The 14,628-nt window shown below is 44.8% G+C and overlaps 1 protein-coding gene across 1 annotated transcript in view; it reads right to left on the bottom strand.

Annotated features, from left to right (window-relative positions):
- cep70 (centrosomal protein 70) overlaps positions 1-14,628 on the bottom strand; it is a 43,106-nt gene that overhangs the window by 13,367 nt on the left and 15,111 nt on the right. The window contains exons 6-8 of the mRNA XM_055638570.1: positions 13,897-14,077; positions 11,659-11,819; positions 1,515-1,572 (exon numbers count right to left, since the gene is read on the bottom strand). Of these exons, the coding sequence (XP_055494545.1) occupies positions 1,515-1,572; positions 11,659-11,819; positions 13,897-14,077 (400 nt within the window). The remainder of the gene's footprint in view (positions 1-1,514; positions 1,573-11,658; positions 11,820-13,896; positions 14,078-14,628) is intronic.

The following is a 14,628-nucleotide window of genomic DNA, read 5'->3' as shown; positions in this document are numbered from 1 at the left end:
ATTCATTTTTACGATCTCAGTTTCACTGAAAAGGTAGCATTTAATGCCCACCCCTGCCTACTATTCAACTGCTGCTGATATTCTGCCGAAGATGCTGTAACTGGTTAAAGAGTTCCATGGTTACAATCCAGTGATGAAAAATGACCATGTATTTCTAAGTGTGGATGGTGTATTAGAAGGGAACCAACAAATGGCAACACGTGCCTACTGCCCTTGCCCTTATTAGTAGTAGAGGTTACAGGTATAGGAAATGCTGTTAAGGTAACCTGGGTAAGTGTAGCTTATTTTGCAGATGGTCCAACACTGTATCTACAGTAGAAGGATGGTGGAGGGTATAAATATTTATAGTGGCTGATGGAATACCAAATAAACAAGCAGTTCATTCTGGATGCTATCAAACTAATTACTTCTTGGGAATTGTTAGTATGGCACTCATCCAGGCAAGTGGAGAGTATTCCTTCATAATTCTGATCTGTGTTTTATAGATAGAAGAAAAGCCTTTGAGCATCAGGTGGAGATTTACTTGTAGTAAGATTCAGAATTGTTCTCACTACACAATAGTTGCAAACAATAAATGCAACACCAATTCTGCAAGACTGTCTCAAATGTTGTAATTTTATTTACAGCATTATCAAATAGTGTAGGAAATGTACCGTATTTCCGAGCAATGAAGACGCACCCCCAATTTAAGTTGCTAAATTTTGGGAAAAGGATGGCGGGACAGGATCGAGGGTTTGGTTTAGTCCAGGGGTCGGTAATATCGGACTGGCTGCAGTTCCCAGATCCCTCGCGTCCCCGGCACTGGCTGCAGTTCCCAGCTCGCCTGCGAGCCCCGGGACTGGCTGTAGTGCCCAGGTTGGCTATTTTGCCCCAGGTAATGGCTGTAACACATAGGTCTAGCAGTTGCGCCCAGGTCGGTTCGCTTGCCCCGGGTCTGGCTGTTGTGCCTAGGTCGGCTCGCTTGCCCCGGTAATGGCTGCAGTTCCCAGGTCAGCTGCGTGCCCCAGGGGAGAGGGAGAGAGAGAGTTTTGTGTAAAGTATAATTCAAATGGACACTGGCGGGAGAAACAAGACAATCTTTACTATGAAGCTCTGTTTATACATCATATTTTCTACATCTTCTGCTCCTCTAAATTTGTGCCACAAAGGAAGTGTAGATAAAATTTCAATGTTCCTCTATCAGAAATACAAAGGTTTGGCATCGAGCTCACAAGTGATGTTTGCTGCACCCCCTTCCCACTCATGGTGCCCCAGATCTATGTTATTTTTCCACTCAAGGGGATCCTCGTTCTTGTGCTTACCTTCATCGGAAAATGTATTGTACTATTGAATAACATACAAAAATGAATTCAAAGTATATTGGGGTATTAATAGAATCGACATCCAAGAATTTGAAAAGCTTGCCAGTCTGGCACCACTAATATCCCCAGCATGTCAGATTACAGGAGTTTTACTGTAAATGTTAGCATATATACATTCAGTATGAAGTGATATGATGTGAATACAGTTTATCTCAACTCCTGTGGTAAGCAGCTAGTTTGAGTTTTGTGGGCATCGACTGCTTCAAACCATCTGCAGAGATCAGAAAAATGGCCATTAATTCTAGATCTTGGGAATTACAATAGCATAGGTACAACATAGAGGGGTGTAAATGCAATAGGGCAAGGAATTTAAATGGTGCATTGGGTGGCGCCGCGAGCCGGCAGTTCGTCCTTTCAATTTTTTTTTTTTTTTTTAGTATGTCCAAAAGTGCTTTTAGTGTGTTTTAGTGTATGCGAGTGGTGGCGGGGAATAGGGGGAAACTGTTTTTCAGTCACTTACCTCGATGGAACGCGACTTTTCTAGTCGCATTTTCGATCCCCCTCGCGGCCTAACAGCTTGGATTGGTGCAGCCTCTCCCGGAGTCGGGCCCAGAGCTTCAGCAACGGCAGCAGTTCTGGGAATTATCCTTGTAAACCTACGCTGCACTCCCTCAATAGCAAGAATGTCCTTCCTCAAATTAGGGGACTAAAACTGCACACAATGCCCCAGGTGTGGTCTCACTAGGGCTCTGTACAACTGCAGAAGGACCTCTTTACTCCTATACTTGACTCCTCTTGTTATAAATGCCAACATGCCATTCGCTTTCTTCACAGCCTGCTGTACCTGCATGCTTACTTTCATAGACTGATGAACAAGGACCCCCAGATCCCGTTGTACTTCCCCTTTTCCCAAATTGGCACCACTTAGATAGTAATCTGCCTTCCTGTTTTTGATACCAAAGTGGATAACCTCACATTTATCCACATTAAACTTCATCTGCCATGCACCTGCCCACTCCCCCAACCTGTCCAAGTTGCCCTGCATTCTCATAGCATCTTCCTCACAATTCACACTGCCACCCAGCTTTGTGTCATCTGCAAATTTGTTAATGTTACTTTGAATCCCTTCATCCAAATCATTGATGTATATTGTAAATAGCTGCGGTCCCAGCACCGAGCCTTGCGGTACCCCACAAGTCACTGCCTGCCATTCTGAAAGGGACCCGTTAATCCCTACTCTTTGTTTCCTGTCTGACAACCAATTTTCTATCCATGTCAGCACTCTACTCCCAATACCATGTGCCCTAATTTTGCCCACTAATCTCCTATGTGGGACCTTATCAAATGATTTCTGAAAGTCCAGGTACACTACATCCACTGATTCTCCCTTGTCCATTTTCCTAGTTGCATCCTCAAATTCCAGAAGATTAGTCAAGCATGATTTCCCCTTCATAAATCCATGCTGACTCGGACCGATCCTGTTACTGCCATCCAAATGTGTTGCTATTTCATCTTTTATAATTGACTCCAGCATCTTCCCCGCCACCAATGTCAAGCTAACTGGTCTATAATTCCCTGTTTTCTCTCTCCCGCCTTTCTTAAAAAGTAGGATAACATTAGCTACCCTCCAATTCACAGGAACTGATCCCGAGTCTATAGAACATTGGAAAATTATCACCAATGCATCCACAATTTCTAGAGCCACTTCCTTAAGTACCCTGGGATGCAGACCATCAGGCCCTGGGGATTTATCAGCCTTCAGTCCCATCAGTTTACCCAACACCATTTCCTGCCTGTAAATATGACATCTGCACAACACGTAACTTTAAGATCATCTTTAATGTACATACAGACTTGACAACATGTTATATAACCATATAACCATATAACAATTACAGCACGGAAACAGGCCATCTCGGCCCTACAAGTCCATGCCGAACAATTTTTTTTCCCTTTAGTCCCACCTGCCGGCACTCGTACCATAACCTTCCATTCCCTTCTCATCCATATGCCTATCCAATTTATTTTTAAATGATACCAACGAACCTGCCTCCACCACTTCCACTGGGAGCTCATTCCACACCGCTACCACTCTCTGAGTAAAGAAGTTCCCCCTCATGTTACCCCTAAACTTCTGTCCCTTAATTCTGAAGTCATGTCCTCTTGTTTGAATCTTCCCTATTCTCAAAGGGAAAAGCTTGTCCCCATCAACTCTGTCTATCCCTCTCATCATTTTAAAGACCTCTCTCAGGTCCCCCCTTAACCTTCTGCGCTCCAGAGAATAAAGACCTAACTTATTCAACCTATCTCTGTAACTTAGTTGTTGAAATCCAGGCAACATTCTAGTAAATCTCCTCTGTACTCTCTCTATTTTGTTGACATCCTTCCTATAATTGGGCAGACCAAAATTGTACACCATACTCCAGATTTGGTCTCACCAATGCCCTGTACAATTTTAACATTACATCCCAGCTTCTATACTCAATGCTCTGATTTATAAAGGCTAGCATACCTTTAGTTAGTAGTCACTGACTCCAGTCTGCTACCAAACTGCGTAGCATAGGAAATGGGTGTTAGTATAAATGAGACAGTAAGGCGGGGTTAGTGATGCTATATATATGATTGGTTGCATGCATAAACCAATCTACATCCTTCCCCTTTAAAGAGTGAGTATTAGTGAGCATCCATGCCATTAAAGTTAAACAAATTCGCCATATCTAACAGGTGGTCTACTGACGCGGCCCGAACACGTACGGACCAAGTCCTCCCCTCCTTCACCGGAAAGATTTGAGGGAGGCGGTGAACCCGGAGGCGAGAAAGCCGTGGAGGAGGCTTGTGGTGACTGAAAGGGGAAGCGTGCAGGAGGGGTAACCCCGCGGTTAGCCACAGCCATGCCTCGTGGAGGAGTATGGAACATGCGAGGGGTGTGGGGCATGCGGGGATCAGTAGAAGTTTCGGCAGCGAATGGCTGGAACTGAAGCGGTGGAGCATAGGGATCGCCGGCGGCGGACAGAGTTCTTGTACAGCAAGCAGATGTTGACGACTTCTGCGGTAGACTGTCCCCTCATAGTCCACAAGGTAAGATCGAGGTGTGTCAGCTGTGCCGACAACAGTAGCCAGACGGGAATGTCCACTGGTAGTTTGTAAACGAATAACCTGTCCCGGCAGTAGAGGCAAGAGAGGTTTGCATGACTTGTCGTGCGACCGTTTCTGAATACCGTGTTTCTCCTGAATATGCATTTGGATTGAAGCAGGCTTCAGCACTTGAGGTATCAGTTTCTGTTGAGCAATCGTAATCGGAGGTTTTGTTGTCCTGGATATTAGTCGCTGGGCTGGTGATCCCAGGGTCCCGTCTCTGGTAATGTTCCTGAGGTTCAGGAGATCAAGGTAAAAGTCTGAATTTGCCAGACGCGATTGCTCCATCTGTTGTTTAGCGCTCCTGACAGCCCGTTCGTCAAGTCCATTACTCTGTGGTTCTCAGGGCTGCTCGTGACGTGATGGAAATTCCATCAGTTGGCAAAGAGCTTAAACTCGTGGATGGTAAACTGTCTACCGTTGTCGGTCTGCAAACGGACAGGTGAGCCGAATGAGGAGAAGTGTTTCCTTAATTTTTGGATGACCTCAGATTTGATGGAGGTCAGGAGGTCTACTTCAAACCAGATTGAAAACGAGTCGGCGAGAACGAGGTAGTGCTTACCGCGCCATTCGAAGATGTCTGCCGCTACTGACGTCCAGGCCAGGGCCGGTGCATGTTGTTGCAGTAGGGGCTGCCTCTGCTGGTGCGGTGCAAGACTGTTGCAGGTGGGGCAAGAGGATATACGGTCCCGTATGTATTTGGCCATCCCAGGCCAGTAGAACAGGTTCTGTGCATGGGTCAGTGTAGCTTCGACACCCGGGTGACCGCTGTGTGCCTCATTGCAGTATTTATCATGCAACGATGAGGGGATCACGACTATGTGACCCTTGACTATGACTCCGTCCTGTATGACCAGTTCGTCGCGAACTAGGAAGAACGGCTGTGCCTCTGTTGGTACGCTAGCGCGCCTGTCTGACCAACCTCCTTTGATCACCGATTATAGTATTTGGAGGGTGGCGTCGGTGGCAGTATGTTCGGCTAGGCTCTGTAGTTGTTTAGTGGGAACGAAGTCAACGCCGAGAACCAGAAGCTCTTCCCGTTCATAGGGGTGTCGTTCACAGGATGCTCGAGGTGCATGAGAGAGTGTATCCGCAACGTACATGTCTGTACCCTTTTTTATAAACGAGGGTGAAGTCTAAGCGTTGGAGCTGCATCATCATGCGTTGCAGGCGGGCTGGTGCAGCATGGATGGGTTTGTTCAGAATCGTCACCAGTGGCTGGTGGTCTGTCTCGACCGTGAAAGTGTTTCCGAAGATAAAGTCCTTGAATTTGGAGCAGGCAAAGACGACAGCCAGCAGCTCTTTCTCGATCTGCGCGTACCGTTGTTCTGTGTCGGTCTGTGTCGGGAGGCATATGAAACAGGGAGCAAGGTACCATCGGCAGACGGTCGTAGGCAGGCTGCACTGAGCCCGAATCGTGAGGCATCACAGGTGATAGTCACAGGGCATTTGAAATCGAAGAATATCAGAGTTGGTGCACTGGTCAGCTTGGATTTTAATGCGTCAAATGCCTGTTGATGTTGCTGGAACCAGGACCAGGCAGTGTCCTTTTTAGTCAGTTGTCGCAGGGGCGAGTTCAATTCGCTGAGGTATGAATTTTCCAAGATAGTTCACCATACCCAGGAAACGCTGCAGGCCGCGCACATCGGTGGGGGCCGGCATCTCAGTGATGGCAGCAGCTTTCTGTGGATCGGGCTTGAGGCCGTCGGGAGTGAATACGTGCCCGACGTAGGTGACCTCTGAAACCCTGAACTTGCACTTGTTAGGGTTGAGCTTGAGGTTGATCTGACGTGCCCGCTCCATGACACGCCTTAGGTTTTGGTCGTGCTCTGTCGCATCTTTGCCATACACCAGGATATCGTTAACAATGATGGCGCACGGTAGGCCAGCGAACAGCTGTTCCATGGTTTGCTGGAAAACTTCACTGGCAGAGTTGATACCGAATGGCATTCGCAGAAACTTGAATCTGCCAAACGCGGTAGAAAATGTGGTGAGGTTGATGACTCGTTGTCCAAACGGTATCTGCCAGAAAGAGCTCTTTCCATCGAGGACAGAAAAGACGGCGGCCTGTCCGATCTGTGCCGCAACATCCTCAACTGTCCTCATGGGATAGTGGGGGCGCCTGATGGCATGGTTCAAGTCTTTTGGATTGATGCACACACGGATTTCATTTTTGTCCTTATTGAGAGTAGCAACCATGGTGGACACCCAATCGGTGGGCTCACTGACTGCTTCCAGCACGCCCATGGAGACCATATGTTTAGCATTAGACTCAACCCTGTCCCTCATGGCGTGTGGCACACGGTGTGCTGCACGAACAACGGGTACCACCTTGGGGTCGGTGGATATCTTGTAGGTCACAGGCAGCTTGCCTAGTTTGTCATCAAACAGATCAGGGTATTCTTTTATCGGGTCCATTGATATCAGCAGCTTGTGGACAGTTTTGTCAAACGAAATCAGTCCTAAATCTTGGCATGCATGGTTGCCCAACAGAGTCACACAGTTAGAGTTCAAGACGTAGAAGGTCAAATCCCTTGTGGTTTTTTTCAGCACACATTTAAAAGTGGTTCTTCCCAGTGGTACCAGCACATCACCCCTGTAAGCATGTAAAGTGGAGCAGTCTGCAATCAGGAGCTCATTATTTCTTATCTTGTTGTAGAGGTTTATTGACATTACGTTAACCTTTGCCCCAGTATCTAACTTAGCATGAAAGTTGAAGTTGTTGACAGTTATCAGAACAGTTGGGTCGGAAAACTTGCCAACTGCATGTAGGAGTGAATACACATTTGACTCCCCTTGCGAATCAATTGGACTGGTGTCGGGGGCTGCGCGGGCAGGAATTGGGAGTAGTGGTTGTTATCGTCTTGCAGCAGCATGTTTAGGTTAGGTCTGGAACTGAATGGCTTCTTCCCACGAGAACGACAGGCAGCAGAGAAATGGTTCATTTTCTTACAATAGTTACAGGCCTCTCCATAGGTAGGACATGGTGATTGCCTGGTATGCAGATAATTGCAATTGGGGCATCTTTTGGGGGGCTCACTATTGGTTGCAGGGTTGGCCCGGGTCATAAATCTTGTACTTTCTGTCTGAGCTTGCGGTCTATTAAATCCAGTCAGATTAATGGTTTTGGTGTCTGCACAGCGCTGACTGTTTAATGGGTCAATGATTTCTGCCATTCTACAAGCATGCGCAGCTTCGTCTAAAGTTAAATCGTTCTTGCGCAGCTCAGACTTCAACTTTTGATCAATCATCCCTGTCACCAGAATGTCTCTAGTTAACTGGTCAGTCATGTTTTTGAATCGGCACCTCTGGGCCATATGTCGTAAATCTAAGATGAAGCTTTCGACAGGTTCGTCCGGCAACTGTCTCCGAGTAAAAAATCTCGACCTTTCCAAAATGTGATTAGAGGGTCACAAATCTCACTAAATTTGCGTAACAAGACATTAGGGTCGTCGGCTGATTCTTCGGGTGCGAGTACCTGATTGTTGGTTCCCAGGACCGCTGGGGCATATCGGAAAGTCCTTGATCTTTTGATGGCATCTGGGCCAGCAAGGTTAAGTAGAAGGGAGGCCTTAACAGCGTCTGGTTCATTTCGATGCGCGATGTTCATATAGTGCCGGTAATCCATTTCAAAAGTAGCCCAGCGCTCACCGATATCCGAATCAAAGATAAGCTGTGCAGGCTTTCGGCAGGAAGAAGCCATCGCAAAAATGAAAATTAAAACTTGATAAAAGGAAATAAAAACCGATAAACAGGAGAAGCGGGTTATCCCAACTTGACACCATGCAAATATGACATCTACACAACACGTAAATTTAAGATCATCTTTAATGTACATACAGACTTGACAACATGTTAGTAGTCACTGACTCCAGTCTGCTACCGAACTGCGTAGCATAGGAAGTGGGTGTTAGTATAAATGATACAGCAAGGCGGGGTTAGTGATGCTAAGCTATATATGATTGGTTGCATGCATAAATTGGATTGGATTGGATTCAATTTATTGTCATGGCACTTTTCAGTGCAACAAAATGGTTTAGCCTGCAGTCATAACATAGAATAAATAACAAACACTCAACACAGTTTAAAGTCCCAAAGTCATTGTCTCTTCCCTCCTTGCTCTCCCTCTGCACTGAGGCAATCCAGGCCTCCGTTGTTGTGACCTCGCCGGGTGATGGTAAGCAAGTCCCGCGGCTGAATCCGCGCTCCGCAAATGGGCCGGTTCAAACTCCGCGGCCCGGGGCGGTCGAAGCTGCCGAAGCTGCCGCCCTCCAGTCCAGCGGACGCAGCTGTAGTTGCAGGAGCTCTGGAAAAACAGGTCACCACCTGTGACGTGCGAGCTCCCGATGATGTCGTCCACTGGCCCGCGGCCGAGCCTCCGAGGCACCAATGTCGGGTCGGAAGTTGGGTCGCACCGCAACCACAGCCCTGAAGTCAGCCAGCCTCGCGTTGGTAAGTCCTGGCTCTGCCTCCGCAGCATCGGGGTCGGTCGCAGTTGGAGGCCGCCAGCTCCGCGATAGCGCAGACGGACATGGAGACGTGGGATATGGCAAGAAAGGTCGCATCCAACCCCCCGAAGGAAGAGTCAAAAAACACACCACACTCACCCTACACACATACACAACTAAATAAACCGAAATAAACTGCAACAACGGGACAAAAGAAAACAAACGGACTGCAGGTGAGCCGCAGCTGCAAGGTGGATTTCCTTCAGTTCCTCCGTCACCCCAGATCCTCTGGCCACTACTATATCAGGAAGATTGTTTGTGTCCTCCGTAGTGAAGACAGATCCAAAGTACCGTTCAATGTACAAAGTACAAGGGGACCAAATGTAGGTCCCTTGCAGTCAGAAACAGGTGAATTGATCACGGGGAACAAGGACATGGCAGACCAATTGAATAACTACTTTGGTTCTGTCTTCAATAAGGAAGACGTAAATAATCTGCCGGAAATAGCAGGGGACCGGGGGTCAAATGAGATGGGAGAACTGACTGAAATCAGGTTAGTCGGGAAGTGGTGTTAGGTAAATTGAATGGATTAAAGGCCGATAAATCCCCAGGGCCAGATAGGCTGCATCCCAGAGTACTTAAGGAAGTAGCCCCGGAAATAGTGGATGCATTAGTGATAATTTTTCAAAACTCTTTATACTCTGGAGTAGTTCCTGAGGATTGGAGGGTAGCTAATGTAACCCCACTTTTTAAAAAGGGAGGGAGAGAGAAAACGGGGAATTACAAACCAGTTAGACTAACATCGGTAGTGGGGAAAATGCAAGAGTCAGTTATTAAAGATGGGATAGCAGCACATTTGGAAAGTGGTGAAATCATTGGACATAGTCAGCATGGATTTATGAAAGGTAAATCATGTCTGATGAATCTTATAGAATTTTTCGAGGATGTAACTAGTAGAGTGGATAAGGGAGAACCAGTGAATGTGTTACATCTGGACTTTCAGAAGGCTTTCGACAAAGTCCCACATAAGAGATTAGTATGCAAACTTAAAGCACATGATATTGGGGGTTTAGTTTTGATGTGGATAGAGAACTGGCTGGCAGACAGGAAGCAAAGAGTAGGAGTAAACGGGTCCTTTTCAGAATGGCAGGCAGTGACATGTGGGGTACCGCAGGGCTCAGTGCTGGGGCCCCAGCTATTTACAATATATATTAATGATTTGGACGAGGGAATTGAATGCAAGATCTCCAAGTTTGTAGTATATTGTGCATAAATGTGAGGTTATCCGTTTTGGTGGCAAGTAGACTATTATCTGAATGGCGGCCGATTAGGAAAATGGGAGATGCAATGAGACCTGGGTGTCATGGTACACCAGTCATTGAAAGTAGGCATGCAGGTGCAGCAGGCAGTGAAGAAAGCAAATGGTATGTTAGCATTTATAGCAAAAGGATTTGAGTATAGGAGCAGGGAGGTTATACTGCAGTTGTACAGGGCCTTGGTGAGACAACACCTGGAGTATTGCCTACAGTTTTGGTCTCCTAATCTGAGGAAATACATTCTTGCCATAGAGGGAGTACAGAGAAGGTTCACCAGACTGATTCCTGGGATGGCAGGACTTTCATATGAAGAAAGACTGGATAGACTTGGCTTGTACTCGCTGGAATTTAGAAGATTGAGGGGGGATCTTATAGAAACATACAAAATTCTTAAGGGGTTGGACAGGCTAGATGTAAGAAGATTCTTCCCGATGTTGCGGAAGTCCAGAACAAGGGGTCACCTTCTCCCTCTCCAATTGTAGATTACATCTGACCATATTATGGTCTCTACCTCCTAATGTCTCATTAACCTTTGGAAGGTTAAATTCTGGTAGGACATATAGAGTAAACGGGAGGAACCTTAAGAGTGTTGATATACAGTCAGACCTTGAAGTACACGTCCATAAATCTTTTAAAGTAGAGACAAAGGAGGATAGCATAACGAAGAAGGCATTTAATGTGTGCATAGAGGAGAGGAGAGAAATTTAAGAGGTCCAAGGGACTAATTTTTATCGCACAGAAGGCGAATATCTGGCTACACAGCGGGCAAATGAGATTAGCATAGATAGGCATCACAGTCGGCATGGACGAAGGGGCCAAAAGGGCCTGTTTCTATGCTGTACATTTATATGATTCTATTATCTTTACTCAACTACTCCAGTCAAGCAGCTCCCTATGCTAGCAGGCATTCTGCCTGCAGGGATCTGAAGGCAAGCAGCAACTCTGGCACTATCTTGTCGTGCCATGGATCCAGATCACCTCCTCCATCAGTCTATCAGCAGAGAGCAGAGGCCACCCCGACTGAAGTCCCATCACCCCTTTGCTCCACATGGAAAACAACTCCTCGCATCCATCCACCCAACTGAGACTAAAGCACACTGGATAGCTACCAAGTGGTCACAGGAGTGGAAGGCACCCTCATCTCCATTACACAGCTACATCTCTTCACCAGTTAAAAGCTGTCCAGGGTCTGACCTCCCCAGAGGAGCATGGGTGAAGCCCAACAGAGCCCAGCCTGTGAATGCGGAGCAGAACAACAGACAGCCAACCATGTCATCTCTGAATGCCCGCTTTACCACCCACCAAATGGAGCTCAGGGCCTGCAGACATTGATGCAGAGACAACAACCTGGCTGCTCAACACCCCGCTTGCGATCTAACTATTCCTTTGATTTATTTATGTTTCATTCACAAGAAGAAGAAGACTCAACTCTGACTATATGAAAGATTTGATTCTTACTGTTTGTTGGGCCTGTTATGCGTTCTGGTGGTTTGCTCAAGTAACTTGCATCTTTCAATGCATTTTTCTTCTTCAGTCACAACCATGTACAACCTTTTCTGCAATTGCACAATGGTCTTCTCTTGCTCATACAATTTATGCTCCAATTCATCACAATATACCTAATGGGAACAAAATTCTCATAACATACTAAAATACAACCTTAACTAATATTGCAGAATAATATCCAATTTTGAATCAGTCTGTCATATATAATAGCATTGTAGTACAATAATTTATTTTAATTGCTTATATAATATGACAATATTTGAAGCAAGTGTTAAAACTAATTTGTCACACACACTACGAGTTCTGAAACTAGCTAACCAGGAAAAATTACCAATATTTACAAAATAATTTTTTTGTTAAATGTGTGTTCCTCAGAACAGAATTTGAATCAAACCGAAAATATGAGTGCTAATTTATTAAAATTATTTAGAAAGATTTAATACTCATCTGGTATTTCATAATTTAGCAAAGTGTGCCTCCAACTAATAATTACTTTTAATCAAGAGAGATTAGAAAACAACATGATCAAATGACTTTATTCACTTAATCATTCCATTACTTACTTTAATTTTCATTAGGTAAACAGTTTACAAGTGCACAGCTATGGAGAACAAAGGTCACATGTAACAGATAATAATGGATTGGTTTTTGATGTCCAATAACCACAGTGCTTTCATTTATTTAAATTGATGTACATTTTTTTTTTAAATTACAAGCCACCAATTAATGCAGTCTAAATCTCTGTTGAACTAGTCTCAACCGTAGTGGTAACAAAGATTGGAGGAGGAATAACTTTTACTATTGTTTAAACTAAGTCATTGTTTAAACTGAGTAATTACGGTAAGTTGGTTTAAATTTAGTGGTGAGCAAATCAATTCTGAAGGACAGCAATTGTTTTCATTTTGAAAAGCACAGATTAATCAAAGATATTCAGCATAGATAGTTAATGTATTTGTTAGTTGTATTTTGTTAATTGTATTTGATTATATTTTTGAGATTGTAGCAGAAAAATTACAGGATTCTTCCTTTCATGTAACAGGACATAGAATATAACAGCAGAAAGATTTGACTCAATAATATGCAAGGCAATAGCCACAGCTAGTCAACAAATTAATGGAAAGATATGACTGCAGTGCAAAAGTTCTTGTTAGAACTGGAAAACATTGGCTCTGGGAGAAGATTGAATAGGCTGAGTTTGTTTTCTTTCAGGATGGTGAGGGAAGGCTAGATTTAAATGTATAAAATTATGAAAAGCTTGAATGGAACAATTATGAAAAAAATGATACACTTAGTTAATTTTACACTTTGGAGCTACTAGATGCTCCATGTGTACTTGGAGCTACACATGTTACTACTGGAGCAGCTTGGGTAAACAGCACAGTTAGCTGTGCAGCATAGTTGTTAGCCATATACCTGGAGTGTTTTCGGGCTCATAACTTCTGCTGTTAATTGAAGGTTGAAATCAGTTAAACCTTTGTTATGCCTGCCTGCAGATGAAAGAAGATTGTACTTAATGTACTTCAGTTGGTTGTTCAAATGGCCACTACTAATCATGACTGGAACATGCAGGACGGCAACAATAAACAGGCCTTGACTACATCAATTGATGGTATAATGCCAACCATTAGATGCTATCGTTAAATGGCCATTTCAGGTATATGGCTTTTCAAGATTTTCAACAAATTAGAAATAAACATGCTTTTTCTTTCACATGTGCTTTTCGAGCTGCTTAGTTTCTCCAACATATTTGGCCTGAATTCCACATGACAGGACTTTTATCTTTTTGGTGTAAGAAACCAAAATTAAGAGGCAGCAGACATTGCTGGTAAGGCCCCATAAACTGCCCATCCCGAGGTACTGCAAAGGTAAAATTGTCTATGCGGAGGAAGGAACTGCAGATGCTGGTTTAAACCGAAGATAGACACAAAAAGCTGGAGTAACTCAGCGGGTCAGGCCTCATCTCTAGAGAAAAGGAAAAGGTGACATTTTGGGTCAAGACCCTTCTTCAGACCGAGAGTCAGGGGAGGCTTGCTAAACAGCTTGAACACTTTCTTGATTATGCTGCTTCCATAATTAGTTGCTTTCAAATATGATCACAGGATCATGAAAGAAATTGTTATTAAATTTACGTACCACAAAACTCCATGGAGAACATAAAATTAAAATTACTATTTTAGATCAACTTATTACCTGTATATCTTGATTATCATGCTTCAGTTGCTCAAGTTGATTTTGGTGTTGACAACACTGCACAAAGTAGTCATCTTGTACCTCCGGACTCTCTGACTTAACAGTGTCATGGACTTGCTTCAGGTCTGACATGCAAAGTTTTTCCACAGACGTTCTGCTCTGCTGCTGACATACGTCCTTTCTACAATAGTAATTATGTGTTTCAAAAACACAATAAAAGCAATAAAGAAGCAACATCCAAGTTTAATTTATGAACCTATGAAAAAATGTTAGAACCAAGTTACATTATGCAGGCCATATTGTCCCTAATGTATTTAACAATATCTATCAGAGCCAATCATGCTACTTGGTTTAAAGGATTATTGTGGCGAGTTGAGCCATTTTGGTATTGAACTGTCGTTGGTCATGCTCGAACTCTCGCGTGGACCCGGTGTGATCTGGGCCGACCAATCATGCAGTCAGGGGGGCGGGCTGCCAGGCGGTTGGAGAACAAAGGATTTGCAGTTGGAGTTTAACTTGGGTGTGCTCAAGAGCGACGCCACAGTAGTAGTTAAATATTAACGATGCACGCGTGAGCGACGGCGCTGCCCCTATTCAGAGGTGTCACCCACCTTTTCACCATCGTGGATCGGTTCACGAAATGGCCGGAAGTCATCACGTTCTTGGATACCTCCACTGCGACGTATGCACGTGCCCTCACTGCCCACTGGATCGCCCGCTTTGGTGTGCCGG

The sequence above is a fragment of the Leucoraja erinacea genome, chromosome 7 (assembly GCF_028641065.1).
Source record: "Leucoraja erinacea ecotype New England chromosome 7, Leri_hhj_1, whole genome shotgun sequence".
In the NCBI taxonomy this organism is placed as follows: Eukaryota; Metazoa; Chordata; class Chondrichthyes; order Rajiformes; family Rajidae; genus Leucoraja; species Leucoraja erinaceus.
The sequence above is the reverse complement of the archived record's forward strand: the minus strand, read 5'-3'. Positions and strand labels throughout refer to the sequence as shown.